Here is a 16925-nt window from a genome sequence, read left to right as displayed (position 1 = left end):
CTCCTCCAAGCAGGCTACGATGCCTCATTTCCACGAAGGGGGGCGCTGAAGTTGTGAGCGGGTCGGACTGCTTGACCGCAGGGTTTCTGGGAGGGCGGGGAGGCCTGGTATACAGGATTAAAAAAAAAGTCACTCCCGATCCAAAATGCACCCCCGTGAATGAGGGTGGGGAGTGTCACACTGTAACTAGGCAAAGCTTGCAACGAAATACAGGACAATGGCCAGCCCCACATCCCTCTCTGCCTAAATCCTCTGCAGAGATGGGCTAAGCAAGGCTTTTTCAAAAGATTTTCTCTACCAGCTGCAGAAACAGTCAACCCAGTCCCCTCCTCATTGGGCCACAGCTCACACGGCCCATCACGGATGCAATCCTTGCCAGGGAAGCCTTCTCCATTCACTACAAGGCAACACAACAGCAGACAGCAGAACTAGAGACACAGCAAAAGGCAACATGTCTTCAGGCGCTCCAGACGGGCAGATCCCCTTGCCTGGTGCCTATCCTACACGCTGCCTCTAAGCCTTCATCTCAGGGGAGACAGGGCCCTTTCCATGCTGCACGCTCCAGGCTTCGTGCAAAATCGCAGAGAGAAGTGATAACGAACTATCTGGCCTGCTAACCACGATTCCTGTCAGTAAAGGCCCCAGGGATCTCGGCTAAACTCTCGTATCAGCTCTGTACCCGGTAACAGAGCGGTCCCTACCACAGGGGAGAAGTCACGTGGTGCTTCCCTCTCTGTGCCGACTGGTCCAAGCCACTCCGTCTCTCCCCAAATGCATGCTGTATCACATCCCTAGCAAGGGGAGCCCTCTCCTGCACGGCGTTACAGAATAAATGTGGTAGGCACATACTCAACACAGCTGTGTTCGTTGTCACCTCCCTGCTTAGCTGCAAATAAATATCAATAAAACCGGAACAGTCGTGGTTTCTGTCTCCCCTGGGTCAGAAGCAGGATCACGCTTTCCCTGTTCAGCCTCCACAAGAGAAGGCCGAGGGGGACCTAGTGGCCTGTTACAAACTAGTCCGGGGGGACCAGCAGGCATTCGGGGAGTCCCTCTTCCCCCGAGCACCGCCAGGAGTGACCACGAATAACGGTCACAAGCTGGCAGAGGGGTGATTTAGGCTCAATATCAGGAGGCGCGACTCCACGGTCAGGGCAGCTAGGATCTGGAGCCAACTTCCAAGCAAAGTGGTGCCGGCTCCCACCCAAGGAAGCTTAGAGCCTGAAATGCCAGCCTTTACCCCCCATTGCTCGGGAAAGTGAAGTAAATGGACATCCTCAGCACAACAGTGATCTGTGATGTTATCCACGGCCCCTCCTTTCTGGACCGCCTGAGCTCTGCTGATACGAGCCACTTCCCCAAATGCACAATATGATATGGTGGAAATATCAGTTTCATTGCAAAATATGCTGATGCGTTTCCACGCCAAACCAGAGCCCCAGACACGTCCTCCTGTGGCGTCAGCATCCATAAGAGACACCCACTGAAACTCCGGCTCGCTTTCCATTCTCCGCTGCAGAGACGAGGCGCTTCTGTGCTTAGAGGCAGGCATGGACTGGAGAGCCCGGCTCCTGCTGCCCTGGCTGGGCCTCTGCATCCCAGGTAAGAGGAGAGGGGATTTCATACCTTGTGGGTTGTCAGGGGCTGGTGGGATTTGCTGTCCCATCTCATCACACACAGCGAGACGGGTAGTTATCAGGATGCTGCAAGGTGCCTGGGCACCACGACAGCCAGGCCAAGCTGTATCCTCAGCTGGGGTAAATCAGCGTGGTGCAATGACAGTCACTGGAGCTACCCCTCATGGACACCCGCTGGGGCCTGGGCGCTCCATGATCAATGGGCAAACACTGCCGAGCACACGGCACCCCAGCCTACACAAGAAGTGCCAGCAAGTCACCGCACAGGCAGGCAGCAAGGCCTCCCAGTATTTACTTCACAGCCCCGAAAATATCTCCCTGGATTGCTTTCCCTTAAGCTGCTTCTCTACGACCTCCTGGGACAATTTCCATGGATCTGCCCGGGCCTAGCTATGACAAGTGGTAACACGGAGCCGACACAGCTCTGCCGCCCCAGACCGCAGCTGGGCATAGAGCTGAAGGCGTGTGCGCCCTGCACCGTTAGCTAGGCCGAAACAGGACCCAGTTCAGCCCAGTAGCACCTTTGCAGGAGCAAAGCCGCTACCTAGGGAGTGGGGGATGCCTTTGCGAGGCATCAAGGAAGACCAAGTTTGCGGTGGACTATGTTGGAGAAACACGGGAAATGACAAAACTAGGATTGGAGCAGATTTCCTTACTTCTAGACACTCCCCAGAAAGGACACGGGGGAGAGCCTCTTACTGCAGCCCTCTTCTCCCTGTGCCTCCCCCTGTCACCTTGTCACGGAGCATCTCTCCTCCAAAGCCCCCGCTCAGCTTGAAACACCTTGAACGCTGAACTGGCCACCGAAGAGCCTGCGGTGAGTGTGTGCAAGTAGAAACACCGCAAACAGCACATAGTCACTGCCAAGAAAGCACCACCACCGCCCGCCCTTCCAGTGCAGTTCTAGCTAAAACCACTGCCCAAGCACTTCCTTGTCGCTGGGGCATAACCGTTTCCTCTTCCCTACAGAGCTCTCCCCTCCCTGCCTCTGACCATCCCCTGAGCCCTCTCTGCCACGTGTCCCATGTAGAAAATGACATGGCAGCCAGAGGGAGTCCACGTTACAGAGAGAGAAACCACTGGCTTTCTCTCCCACACCACGTAAACCGAGGGATTTCTGGCCGTTTCTTCCCATTTATGCCAGAGAAAAAGGGTAAGAACGTCATTTTGTTGCCCGAGGCAGTTCCCACCACCTAAATCACGAGCAGCAGCCTGGAGGGCCGGATTTGCAGAACTGTTCAGCCCGCTCCAGGAGAACGGCCTGAAAACAGTGCCACCGATACTGGTCTTCAGTGCAAGACCGGGCTGTTCTCTTATCTCCGTTTGCCTTCCGCACGCAACTCAGCATCCCATTAGACAATACTTACCATCCCCAATCTGAAGATTTCCAGAGGGCCAAAATCCAGGGTTTTCCCTTACAAGCTGCAAAAAGTTGAAAACGCAGAACTCCTTTCCCCCCTGCGCTAGACTCGTCCCCTAGCTCCAATCGAGGACACGTGCCAGGCAGCCGAGATCTCCATTTTTTGCTTGGTAGCTGCTGAAAGTTTCCCCCCAGGTGTCCCAGAGTCAGAGCAGTGGGCGCCTTCTGGGTCAGTGCCCCAGGGACACTGTACCCCCCAGGACAGGGCGTGCGCCCCAACTTCCTTCCGTCAGCGATGCCCCTCGCCCTACACGCTGCATTATTCTTACCACTCTGCCCAACAAGCTTGAATGGGGCCTGTGAACAACGTGGCAGTGGAAACAGCAGGTCTTGGATATTACAGCAACAGTCCAGAAAAAGGGGGGAAAAAAGAACAAGCACAGGAGCCTATGGGCACCGCGGCCATCCCCATGCCAGAGCAGAGAAACAGCCAGCTCATGTTAAGGCCCCTTTTTCACTCACATGGGGTAAGTCAGGACTAACCCCAGTGGGGTGCATGGAAGTAACCAGTGAGACACTGGTATGAGACCAGAACAAGGCCCTTGAAATCTGAGGGTGTTGTCTTTCAGTTGGTTTGAAAGATAAACTACTTTCATGGGGTTTTTCTTCTATGAGACTGCAGCCTCTGATGGGCCTTGGATCGACTGATCTGCATGCAGCTGCAGTGGCTACATTGGAGCTGGCTTGCAGCTCCCAGTACAGACACGGGAAGGGGCAGAGATGGCACAAGGAGCTCACACCACTTGAGACACGGTGCAGACACAGCAAATCCTCACAGGAGATAGGAATAAAACCTGGGGAGCGCTCAGGTGTGCAGGGGCCACGGGCAGCAAATGCAGCGGGAGGTCACCTGTGGGAAGCAGCTGGGGGATGAGCTGAGTGCGCTGCTCGTCCTCCGCCCGCTCTGTTCCTCTGGCCCTGCTGTTTGTGCTGTTTTCAAGTCAAATGCTGGAGCGCGAGGGTCCCGGGACCGGGGAAGCTCCAGAACAGCCCTCACTGACGCAGTTTTATGTTTTCCAGGACTTCAAGCCCAAGGGTACGTCCCTGTGGAGAGCAGAGAGGAGGGAGAGACCCTCTCTGTCCAGTGTCCCTATAACCAAGATTACAGAAAAATGTTGAAAGCCTGGCTAAGAGGTGAAATAGATCTTTTAGTCAGTACCCAGTACAGCTTTCTAGGAGCTTATCAGAACAAGGTCACTGTTGGGAGAACCACGATACAGGATGACACCGACAAGGGGATTGTGACCATCACCATGAAGATGCTCCAGGTGCAGGACGCAGGAGTGTACACGTGCACAGCCTATGCCCATAATCGATGGTTCCCTCTAAAGACCATCGACCTGAGGGTTTCTCAGCGTGAGTACATGTCTTACAAAGTAAGCCGCATTCCTTCCTTACCAGCTTTCCCCGACCTACTGCACTTGCTATCACCATCGCCCACTTTCCTCGCCGTCTCCTACCCTGCACGTACCTTTGTCCCTCTTTCTCGTCTCACACAACGAACCAGCCTGGATCACAAGGGAGCTGAGGGATTCAGCCGGGAGGTTCCCGATGCTTCTTCTTCAGTAATAATTCTTCATTCTTCTCTTCAGCCCCCAGGACATGCCCCACTTACTCCTAAGATGTTTTCCAAGATGAGCCCGATGAAGGATGGGTTGCTTTCAAATATCTATCTAACTCCACCCCAACTCTGCAGTTAGTCTCATAAAATATATCACCGTAAGAAACCCTTGCCCCTCTTCTAATGACTCTCTGCCTTCCCTGTAGTTGGCTTGCAGGGCACTTCACACTGAAGACTCCCTGCAAGCTCACCCCATCCCAGCTGAACAAAGCTGGTGGAAGCAGTTAGGCCCGGGAGGAATTTGCCCATCCATCTGTGTATCATTCACAGTCCATTTCTCTCATCCCCACACTTGTCAGCTGGATCCCACTGACCGCGCGTGATGTTTTCTTAGGTGTCCAGGAACACAAAGCTGTGGAGGGGCAGAAGCTCACTGTCCAGTGTCCGTACAGCGCACGGGACTACGGCGGAGTGGGGAAAGCCTGGTGCCGATACGTGGACGAGGGATACTGCAGTATCTTGGTCAGCACGTACTCCAGCTATGGGCGTTATCGACACCAAGGCCAGGCTAAAAGAACCACAATACACGACAACGCTCAAAACGGGACTGTGACCATCACCATGGACAAGCTACAAGCAGATGATTCTGGTGTCTACTGGTGCGCCCTTTATGCCTCTCCTCACCTTTACCGGCTAGTTGAAGTTCAGTTGGCTGTTTCCAAGGGTAAGCAAGTGTTTGTCAGAGATAAATGTGGTTGACTACAGAGTCTGGCTTCCCCTTCCCACTCCCTCCACCCCTCTGCTGCCAAGTCTGTATCGCCTCCCACGTCATTCCCGATTTCCTGCCCCAGCTTTACACCACGCACTTCTCTCAGGAGCAGCGCTGCGTCCAAAGGTAAGCAAGTGCTGAAGAAATGTTCTTCCTGGCAGATTTCGGCTTCCCCTTCCCACTTCCTCCAGCTCTCTCTCTTACACAGTTTGCATCAACTCCTCATCACCTCCCGAATGATTGCTCCTGGGGTATAGCCTTCACCTCCTCCTTTCGACTCTTACTACTAAGAACTATTTCCCCCTTTCAAGTGGACTGGGTATGTTCTCCTCCAGCCCTCAACTTCTTAAGATCTGAACACCTCCATAGTGGCTGAGTTCGTCTTCTCCACTACACCTAGTGCAGATGTGACTGGGTACATGAGACTGAAAAAATGGGAAACGTTTAGAACAGCTCTCATTTCCAACAATTTCACAAACACTCAGAATATATTTTTCTAAGTGCATTGACATGAGGAGACTAACAGATTTCTAACAGCTGCCACTGAAGGCCAAAAGAGAACAAGGGAGCCACTGAAGGCACAGACAGTCATGCGGCTACCCACCGTAACTCATAGCGCTTCACAGGAAGTGCCACGATTACAGCGATCACCCAGACCCAACAGATGCTCCCTGTTGATTCTTGGGGGTTGGGGGATCAGGTGCAGTTTTGAGGTGGGGGCCCCTCCAATTCACCCACCCCACCTTCCAGTGCACACCCACATAAGTTACTGAAGATACTCTACTTGATGAAGAGACAGAGCTCAGGCAGACACCACCTTGGGATACCCAGGGAATAATGCGGCTCAGACAGGGCGACTTTTGGGTTTTATTTGCAGGTTTAACTACGGAAAACATCCCAACTACTCCTCCACACACCGGTCCTGCCTGGAAATCCTCCACACCTGACTCCAGAAACAACAGGGAGCCACAGAAAAACAGTGAGGTCTCCTCCAGTATCAGGTAAATTGATGTTATTCGTGGGGAAAGGAGCTATGACTTCCTGTAAACCGCAATACAGCCGTATCCATTACTAGCAAAGGTGCAAAGAGGTGGTGTAACCTAGGTCAAGCAGAGAGAGATCCCTGCTGCAAACTACTGCACACACACAATGGGATTTCAGTCTCACACACAGGGTGCAGCTTCATTCCCCCCTGCACAGTAAAGGAGCCGGGCAGCGCTCCCACGTGACAGTCGGTCATAATGTCTCTTCCGGCGGCCTCCTCTGCCGTGTCAGCTCACTCCTCTCCTTTTTTTCCAATCCAGCTCATGGCTTGTCCTCCTGCTTGCGCTCCTCACCACCAAGACCCTGATGGCCGTGACAATTGCTCTTCTCGTGAGAAGACGACTGCACAGAGAGGAGGCACCTGAACCAAATCTGCAGCCTTGATTTCACGGTGCCAAAAAGCAGCACGCCTTAAAGCAGGACTGACCCGTGGTTGAAGCCGGGACGCTTGAGGAAATTCCTCATGGTCTTCGCTAACATTGGCAGCCGTGGAAACCAGATTTATTAACAGCTTCTCCAAGTGATGGTGCTCTCAGGGAGCCAGGGCCCAGACACGTTATCATCTCGTGTAGCCCTTTACTAAGTAGAGATCGCCACCACGGGAGTCCAGGTGACTGCATCTTGCCCCAACCAAAACCTCTATTGTTGGTGGTATCAGAGCAGCTGGGGAATTACGCTCCCCTTCTCACACAACGTCGCTATAACCTCAACAGCCAGCTTCAATACCAGCATGAAACCTCCCTGTTGCGCGGCAGAGCCCGCTAGGTCAAGAGCATCTCGGCAGGTCATCGAGACAGGGAATGCTAGATAGCGCAGCACTGCCCAAAACGGGACTCTACATTAAGTCGAATGAGCAAGGGCCCTACACAGAGACGGGGAGTCTTCTTCAGGACAGTAAAAGCTGCAGAGCTCAAGTGACGACTCTGGGACATTGGGACACTTCACCCTGATACGACTTGGCTTCCAAGGGAGTATTCCTCAATGCCTGAAGATCAGGCGTGTAGCTGTGTTAGGCTAAGACAGAGCAGCCCCGAGACCACAGTCTCAGGCCCTCTGCCGTCAGCGAGCATACTGGCACCCACGGAGGACTCCTCCAAGCAGGCTACGATGCCTCATTTCCACGAAGGGGGGCGCTGAAGTTGTGAGCGGGTCGGACTGCTTGACCGCAGGGTTTCTGGGAGGGCGGGGAGGCCTGGTATACAGGATTAAAAAAAAAGTCACTCCCGATCCAAAATGCACCCCCGTGAATGAGGGTGGGGAGTGTCACACTGTAACTAGGCAAAGCTTGCAACGAAATACAGGACAATGGCCAGCCCCACATCCCTCTCTGCCTAAATCCTCTGCAGAGATGGGCTAAGCAAGGCTTTTTCAAAAGATTTTCTCTACCAGCTGCAGAAACAGTCAACCCAGTCCCCTCCTCATTGGGCCACAGCTCACACGGCCCATCACGGATGCAATCCTTGCCAGGGAAGCCTTCTCCATTCACTACAAGGCAACACAACAGCAGACAGCAGAACTAGAGACACAGCAAAAGGCAACATGTCTTCAGGCGCTCCAGACGGGCAGATCCCCTTGCCTGGTGCCTATCCTACACGCTGCCTCTAAGCCTTCATCTCAGGGGAGACAGGGCCCTTTCCACGCTGCACGCTCCAGGCTTCGTGCAAAATCGCAGAGAGAAGTGATAACGAACTATCTGGCCTGCTAACCACGATTCCTGTCAGTAAAGGCCCCAGGGATCTCGGCTAAACTCTCGTATCAGCTCTGTACCCGGTAACAGAGCGGTCCCTACCACAGGGGAGAAGTCACGTGGTGCTTCCCTCTCTGTGCCGACTGGTCCAAGCCACTCCGTCTCTCCCCAAATGCATGCTGTATCACATCCCTAGCAAGGGGAGCCCTCTCCTGCACGGCGTTACAGAATAAATGTGGTAGGCACATACTCAACACAGCTGTGTTCGTTGTCACCTCCCTGCTTAGCTGCAAATAAATATCAATAAAACCGGAACAGTCGTGGTTTCTGTCTCCCCTGGGTCAGAAGCAGGATCACGCTTTCCCTGTTCAGCCTCCACAAGAGAAGGCCGAGGGGGACCTAGTGGCCTGTTACAAACTAGTCCGGGGGGACCAGCAGGCATTCGGGGAGTCCCTCTTCCCCCGAGCACCGCCAGGAGTGACCACGAATAACGGTCACAAGCTGGCAGAGGGGTGATTTAGGCTCAATATCAGGAGGCGCGACTCCACGGTCAGGGCAGCTAGGATCTGGAGCCAACTTCCAAGCAAAGTGGTGCCGGCTCCCACCCAAGGAAGCTTAGAGCCTGAAATGCCAGCCTTTACCCCCCATTGCTCGGGAAAGTGAAGTAAATGGACATCCTCAGCACAACAGTGATCTGTGATGTTATCCACGGCCCCTCCTTTCTGGACCGCCTGAGCTCTGCTGATACGAGCCACTTCCCCAAATGCACAATATGATATGGTGGAAATATCAGTTTCATTGCAAAATATGCTGATGCGTTTCCACGCCAAACCAGAGCCCCAGACACGTCCTCCTGTGGCGTCAGCATCCATAAGAGACACCCACTGAAACTCCGGCTCGCTTTCCATTCTCCGCTGCAGAGACGAGGCGCTTCTGTGCTTAGAGGCAGGCATGGACTGGAGAGCCCGGCTCCTGCTGCCCTGGCTGGGCCTCTGCATCCCAGGTAAGAGGAGAGGGGATTTCATACCTTGTGGGTTGTCAGGGGCTGGTGGGATTTGCTGTCCCATCTCATCACACACAGCGAGACGGGTAGTTATCAGGATGCTGCAAGGTGCCTGGGCACCACGACAGCCAGGCCAAGCTGTATCCTCAGCTGGGGTAAATCAGCGTGGTGCAATGACAGTCACTGGAGCTACCCCTCATGGACACCCGCTGGGGCCTGGGCGCTCCATGATCAATGGGCAAACACTGCCGAGCACACGGCACCCCAGCCTACACAAGAAGTGCCAGCAAGTCACCGCACAGGCAGGCAGCAAGGCCTCCCGGTATTTACTTCACAGCCCCGAAAATATCTCCCTGGATTGCTTTCCCTTAAGCTGCTTCTCTACGACCTCCTGGGACAATTTCCATGGATCTGCCCGGGCCTAGCTATGACAAGTGGTAACACGGAGCCGACACAGCTCTGCCGCCCCAGACCGCAGCTGGGCATAGAGCTGAAGGCGTGTGCGCCCTGCACCGTTAGCTAGGCCGAAACAGGACCCAATTCAGCCCAGTAGCACCTTTGCAGGAGCAAAGCCGCTGCCTAGAGAGTGGGGGATGCCTTTGCGAGGCATCAAGGAAGACCAAGTTTGCGGTGGACTATGTTGGAGAAACACGGGAAATGACAAAACTAGGATTGGAGCAGATTTCCTTACTTCTAGACACTCCCCAGAAAGGACATGGGGGAGAGCCTCTCACTGCAGCCCTCTTCTCCCTGTGCCTCCCCCTGTCACCTTGTCACGGAGCATCTCTCCTCCAAAGCCCCCGCTCAGCTTGAAACACCTTGAACGCTGAACTGGCCACCGAAGAGCCTGCGGTGAGTGTGTGCAAGTAGAAACACTGCAAACAGCACATAGTCACTGCCAAGAAAGCACCACCACCGCCCGCCCTTCCAGCGCAGTTCTAGCTAAAACCACTGCCCAAGCACTTCCTTGTCGCTGGGGCATAACCGTTTCCTCTTCCCTACAGAGCTCTCCCCTCCCTGCCTCTGACCATCCCCTGAGCCCTCTCTGCCACGTGTCCCATGTAGAAAATGACACGGCAGCCAGAGGGAGTCCACGTTACAGAGAGAGAAACCACTGGCTTTCTCTCCCACACCACGTAAACCGAGGGATTTCTGGCCGTTTCTTCCCATTTATGCCAGAGAAAAAGGGTAAGAACGTCATTTTGTTGCCCGAGGCAGTTCCCACCACCTAAATCACGAGCAGCAGCCTGGAGGGCCGGATTTGCAGAACTGTTCAGCCCGCTCCAGGAGAACGGCCTGAAAACAGTGCCACCGATACTGGTCTTCAGTGCAAGACCGGGCTGTTCTCTTATCTCCGTTTGCCTTCTGCACGCAACTCAGCATCCCATTAGACAATACTTACCATCCCCAATCTGAAGATTTCCAGAGGGCCAAAATCCAGGGTTTTCCCTTACAAGCTGCAAAAAGTTGAAAACGCAGAACTCCTTTCCCCCCTGCACTAGACTCGTCCCCTAGCTCCAATCGAGGACACGTGCCAGGCAGCCGAGATCTCCATTTTTTGCTTGGTAGCTGCTGAAAGTTTCCCCCCAGGTGTCCCAGAGTCAGAGCAGTGGGCGCCTTCTGGGTCAGTGCCCCAGGGACACTGTACCCCCCAGGACAGGGCGTGCGCCCCAACTTCCTTCCGTCAGCGATGCCCCTCGCCCTACACGCTGCATTATTCTTACCACTCTGCCCAACAAGCTTGAATGGGGCCTGTGAACAACGTGGCAGTGGAAACAGCAGGTCTTGGATATTACAGCAACAGTCCAGAAAAAGGGGGGAAAAAAGAACAAGCACAGGAGCCTATGGGCACCGCGGCCATCCCCATGCCAGAGCAGAGAAACAGCCGGCTCATGTTAAGGCCCCTTTTTCACTCACATGGGGTAAGTCAGGACTAACCCCAGTGTGGTGCATGGAAGTAACCAGTGAGACACTGGTATGAGACCAGAACAAGGCCCTTGAAATCTGAGGGTGTTGTCTTTCAGTTGGTTTGAAAGATAAACTACTTTCATGGGGTTTTTCTTCTATGAGACTGCAGCCTCTGATGGGCCTTGGATCGACTGATCTGCATGCAGCTGCAGTGGCTACATTGGAGCTGGCTTGCAGCTCCCAGTACAGACACGGGAAGGGGCAGAGATGGCACAAGGAGCTCACACCACTTGAGACACGGTGCAGACACAGCAAATCCTCACAGGAGATAGGAATAAAACCTGGGGAGCGCTCAGGTGTGCAGGGGCCCCGGGCAGCAAATGCAGCGGGAGGTCACCTGTGGGAAGCAGCTGGGGGATGAGCTGAGTGCGCTGCTCGTCCTCCGCCCGCTCTGTTCCTCTGGCCCTGCTGTTTGTGCTGTTTTCAAGTCAAATGCTGGAGCGCGAGGGTCCCGGGACCGGGGAAGCTCCAGAACAGCCCTCACTGACGCAGTTTTATGTTTTCCAGGACTTCAAGCCCAAGGGTACGTCCCTGTGGAGAGCAGAGAGGAGGGAGAGACCCTCTCTGTCCAGTGTCCCTATAACCAAGATTACAGAAAAATGTTGAAAGCCTGGCTAAGAGGTGAAATAGATCTTTTAGTCAGTACCCAGTACAGCTTTCTAGGAGCTTATCAGAACAAGGTCACTGTTGGGAGAACCACGATACAGGATGACACCGACAAGGGGATTGTGACCATCACCATGAAGATGCTCCAGGTGCAGGACGCAGGAGTGTACACGTGCACAGCCTATGCCCATAATCGATGGTACCCTCTAAAGACCATTGACCTGAGGGTTTCTCAGCGTGAGTACATGTCTTACAAAGTAAGCCGCATTCCTTCCTTACCAGCTTTCCCCGACCTACTGCACTTGCTATCACCATCGCCCACTTTCCTTGCCGTCTCCTACCCTGCACGTACCTTTGTCCCTCTTTCTCGTCTCACACAACGAACCAGCCTGGATCACAAGGGAGCTGAGGGATTCAGCCGGGAGGTTCCCGATGCTTCTTCTTCAGTAATAATTCTTCATTCTTCTCTTCAGCCCCCAGGACATGCCCCACTTACTCCTAAGATGTTTTCCAAGATGAGCCCGATGAAGGATGGGTTGCTTTCAAATATCTATCTAACTCCACCCCAACTCTGCAGTTAGTCTCATAAAATATATCACCGTAAGAAACCCTTGCCCCTCTTCTAATGACTCTCTGCCTTCCCTGTAGTTGGCTTGCAGGGCACTTCACACTGAAGACTCCCTGCAAGCTCACCCCATCCCAGCTGAACAAAGCTGGTGGAAGCAGTTAGGCCCGGGAGGAATTTGCCCATCCATCTGTGTATCATTCACAGTCCATTTCTCTCATCCCCACACTTGTCAGCTGGATCCCACTGACCGCGCGTGATGTTTTCTTAGGTGTCCAGGAACACAAAGCTGTGGAGGGGCAGAAGCTCACTGTCCAGTGTCCGTACAGCGCACGGGACTACGGCGGAGTGGGGAAAGCCTGGTGCCGATACGTGGACGAGGGATACTGCAGTATCTTGGTCAGCACGTACTCCAGCTATGGGCGTTATCGACACCAAGGCCAGGCTAAAAGAACCACAATACACGACAACGCTCAAAACGGGACTGTGACCATCACCATGGACAAGCTACAAGCAGATGATTCTGGTGTCTACTGGTGCGCCCTTTATGCCTCTCCTCACCTTTACCGGCTATTTGAAGTTCGGTTGGCTGTTTCCCAGGGTAAGCAAGTGTTTGTCAGAGATAAATGTGGTTGACTACAGAGTCTGGCTTCCCCTTCCCACTCCCTCCACCTCTCTGCTGCCAAGTCTGTATCGCCTCCCACGTCATTCCCGATTTCCTGCCCCAGCTTTACACCACGCACTTCTCTCAGGAGCAGCGCTAGGAGCATGATCATAGCCTGCCTTCACGTCATCTCCCTCGCCATTCTCACCTGTTTTGTTTTACCTGCTCCAGGCAGGTTGGCCTGACGCAGCGGTGCCAGCCCGCCTGGGTTGACTCCTGCCTGGCACCTGTGGGGCTGCAGTGGCAGAAAACTGTATCAGGTAACAGCTGGAGGTTCAAAGACCTGAACTGTTGAAAGCGTCCAATTGTTCAACTCTACATTTGTATTTGCAGCTCCAACTACAAGCATGAGTCTCACAACAGCCATCATCATTACTAGCCCAGAAACCACCACACCAAGCAGCAGGTAAGGCTTCGAGCTCCCTCTCAAAGAAAGCCTCTGTGTTTGTGAATCAGCCCATAGTCACTGAAGTCTCATCCGATGTGTACTTTTCTCTCTTGAAGACCATAGTCTTTTGGTATTCTGAAGCCTTTTCCTTAGCATGGGGCTGGACAAGACAGACTTTCTTTAAAAGGTACCAGATAGGTACCTCTTCCCTCATACCTTCTGCCCTCCAGCTGCTTCCCTGCATTAAGTCACCCAGGATAAAATGGGAAGGTGAAAGTTGAGCGCCAGCCTCAGTGGGAATGTGCTTGTCTAGTCACTACGTCATCAGTAACCCTTTTGGCTGCTACTCTTTGGAGCAAGAGAAATGACTCCAGATGTGCTGTGCTAAACCTAAATGATCCTCTCCATCAATCATTAGAAAGAGCTAACTTGCCTTTTCCCCATTCCCGACTCCCCAAGCTGGCCAGCAATCACCAATAAAAGCTGCAAGAGCCCCAGTAAATACTTCCCCATTAGCATTCCACCTTTACCTCTGCTTACTGTTCGAATCAACTTGGTTTCTTTTTTTATATCTGTATCACTTGTGTTGAGGTAGCTCCTCAGAGCCCCCAGTCATGCGTCATGGACACAGAGCAAAGAGACAGTCTCTGCCCCAATGAATCTGCAGCTGTGCCTGGAACAAAGGTTTGTTCTCACAAGCCTGCAGAGATGTTCAGTGCACGCACCATGCGCCAAACAGCACTGGTGGGCTTGAACATTCACACCCGTGTCACTTAATGAGAACAAGCCCTATAGGTGGGCGAGTTATTCCAGCCTTTTGTCCAGGTGCCCACTAGGTGTGTGTTAAGAGAGGAAGAATTCTGCCTTCCTTCTGTCTCCTAACACTGAACATACCTCTGCTTCCTCAGGCTTCCCTTAGGTGATACCCCCTTCATCACCTTCGGTGTGGTCCTGGGAGTCCTCCTTGCCCTGGCACTTATCAGCTCAATAATACTGTACGTCAGGCAGCGGAAGAAGAGAGGTAAGTGGAGGACTGGTGGTGCCACATGTGGCTGTGCTGTTGCTAACCTCCTGCCAGCCTGAGCAGCTCTGGAGAACATAAGGCAGGCACAGCTTGGGAGCAGCAGCACTGCAGGCCTCCCATCATGTTCACTTCCACCTCACAACCAGGAGGAGCACGCCAAGGATGGATCTGGGTCTTTGGACCGGCAAGCCCCTAGGCTTCACTTGCTTACTCCCTTCCACACTATCTACACTCCTTGATTCCATTGTGATCTCCAGGCCATCGTCCCTGTGCACAAGCCCATCGCTGCAATATGTTGCAGCGCGTGAAAGAGCAAGAATCGTAGTGTGTACATGAGCCCTCTGTACTCCAAACACAGCAAGGGAACGACTACCTCTGAGCAAACTACTCTAACACTTTGTAGAGAGTCTTCATGAAACTTCTCTGTAAAAAAGCCTACATTTTGACTCTGAACTACTTGAAAGTTTCCCCTCTCACCTCTGTGTGATCCTTGCATAAAAGGACCATAGATGCGTGCAGAATGGTTTGGTTTTGAAAAGAATAACATAGCAAGGTAGATACTGAAGGAACGAGACATCAAACTCACGTTTAATGGCAGTGGCCGATTGCAGGCATCAGCAAGGGTTTGTTTGTTCCCCCTCGTAAGTAGACGCAACACAAGTGAGAAAGAACACAGTCAGCCAATGCACTCTGTTGCCTTCACCTATATTTGCGTCCCATGAGACATACCCAGGACTAAGCAGGATTTGCATTTCTAACGCATTCAATCTTGTCTTAAGGAAAAGGTGGTGAACAAGCTGAAGGCATCTATGACAAACCTGGGAATCCCACAGTGGTAAGAGCTACTTGCTACCTTGGTATTGGCATGGGATAAATTGCATAAATAAGAACAGCTGCAAGAGGTCAGACCAAAGGTCCATCTAGCCCAGTATGGGGTTTAGTAGAAGAATATGTGCAGAATAAACTGCCATATCCTCACAGCAGTCATACGTTTGGCAATATCCTGTGGGTAAACTCATGACTCGTGTATTTAACAGCCCCAGATGGGCTTAACTCAAACTAATTGTGGAGCATTTTCTGGTGGGCTGGGGAAAGTGACTGATTATACAGCACTGGCTTTTCCTCATTTCTAGCTGCTGGGCTGCATTTAAAACCATAAAGTGCAATTGCTGTAGTTACCGTGAAGAAGTCTTTGCAAACAAGTAGGGAGGTTGTCTTTTGGGTTGACTGTGAAGGGGAGTGAAATGGCCTCTGTATTAAAATCTGGGAATGCCAACAGTACCAGTATTAAATGCAGCACAGAGAAAGAGAGCAGTGATCCAGATGGTAAATGGGACCAAATAACAATTGTGCTGTAGAGTGGACAGAAGCAGTCACTTTAATGCTATGGAGAGGGCAAACCTGGCATCACTCAGAAGGCGAAGGTGAAAGGATGAAGTGACAGTAGGCATCAGGAAAGGAGAACAGAGAACAAGGCTCACTCTTATCCCACCTTCCCCAGGACAGTGGGTAACATAAGTCATTACTCTATTTCCTCCTTATCTGAATGACTCTTGTCCTTTGGGCATCTGTTGTGGTGTAGTTATGAAAGACGCTGAGAGGTAATTGCCTTTTCTGTGCCCAGCTGCAGGATGTTGGCAAAACAGAAGATCCTAAGGATGACAGAGAGGGGACATCCGAAGACCCAAAATATGCTATCTTGAACTTTAGATCCCAAACCAGCCCAAATGAATCCATCTATGCCAACGTTGAGCCAAGTCAGGGTCCAATTACACGCAACAATTTTCCTACTGAGCCTGTGGAATATGCCACCATCGCGTTAAAGCCTTTACCATCAGGTTCCAAAGAATGAGCGCACCCTGAATTACCCATTCTTCCCAGGGTATAAAAAACTGAACTGGACTAATGCTGGAGATGTATTGCATCTGCGTAACTACACACAGGGAACAGAGTTAAGTCGTTGCTATAATTCAGGGGCGGGCAATTATTTTGGGCAGAAAGCCGTTTACTGAGCTTTGGCAAGCCATCGAGGGCCACATGACAGGCAGCCCAGGGCAGACGAATATTAATTTTCTAAATTTTCTAGGGACACTGCAGGCCAGATGGAATGGCCTGGCTGGCCACATCCAGCCTCCAGGCTGCATTTTGCCCACCCCTGCTATAATTGAATATATGCATTCAAAACCTGCCTCATGTCAGAGGCCTGCTGAGAATTTCATCAGAAGTAGTTGTGGAGCATCTCATGGAGTGGCAGCTGGAGAAAGATGGACCTTTTTCCCCCCCCCCCCCCCCCCGCAGTTAATTTAATGGCAACTCTACTGCCATGAGTAGGACACATTTTTCAAAACATGCCTCGCTTCAGCTGGCGGGAGCCCAGTTTCACTGCAAATAGAAGTCCTGACATGGTGTCTGGCTTTGAAGAAAAGGAAGGAAATACCTGAGGAGTCAGCTAGAAGGCCCACGGCTGGGCAAATATTTTTGCAAGCTTCCAAGCCCATTAAAGCATCGTGTGGCTGAGACTCAGAGCCAAATGCTATTGGATTTATCTTCTACTTGGAGAGTGGGAGAAAATGAACAGTTAGGGACATG

General features: G+C 52.5%; 1 protein-coding gene across 1 annotated transcript; it reads left to right on the top strand.

Annotated features, from left to right (window-relative positions):
• Window positions 1-1523: 1523 nt before the first annotated feature.
• LOC149853765 (polymeric immunoglobulin receptor-like) lies at window positions 1524-16566 on the top strand. Its single transcript, XM_090026340.1, has 11 exons — window positions 1524-1602; window positions 4078-4413; window positions 5013-5342; window positions 5429-5513; window positions 9039-9121; window positions 11597-11932; window positions 12532-12861; window positions 13258-13330; window positions 14221-14333; window positions 15116-15171; window positions 15961-16566. The coding sequence occupies exons 1-11, from the start codon at window positions 1551-1553 to the stop codon at window positions 16186-16188; spliced, it is 2022 nt and encodes a 673-aa protein (XP_089882466.1). The 5' UTR covers window positions 1524-1550; the 3' UTR covers window positions 16189-16566.
• Window positions 16567-16925: the final 359 nt, after the last annotated feature.

Source organism: Crocodylus siamensis, chromosome 13 (assembly GCF_052110815.1).
Source record: "Crocodylus siamensis isolate JL-2025a chromosome 13, ASM5211081v1, whole genome shotgun sequence".
Lineage (NCBI taxonomy): Eukaryota > Metazoa > Chordata > Crocodylia > Crocodylidae > Crocodylus > Crocodylus siamensis.
Note: the sequence above shows the minus strand (reverse complement) of the source record. Positions and strands in the feature narration are given on the sequence as shown.

Bases quoted from the DNA above. Each gene is read 5' to 3' on its own strand.
- LOC149853765 (XM_090026340.1), top strand. From the start codon at position 1,551: ATGGACTGGAGAGCCCGGCTCCTGCTGCCCTGGCTGGGCCTCTGCATC. The intron at 4,414-5,012 runs GTGAGTACATGT...ATGTTTTCTTAG, and splicing joins CGACCTGAGGGTTTCTCAGC to GTGTCCAGGAACACAAAGCT. The intron at 5,514-9,038 runs GTAAGCAAGTGC...TCTCCGCTGCAG, and splicing joins GAGCAGCGCTGCGTCCAAAG to AGACGAGGCGCTTCTGTGCT.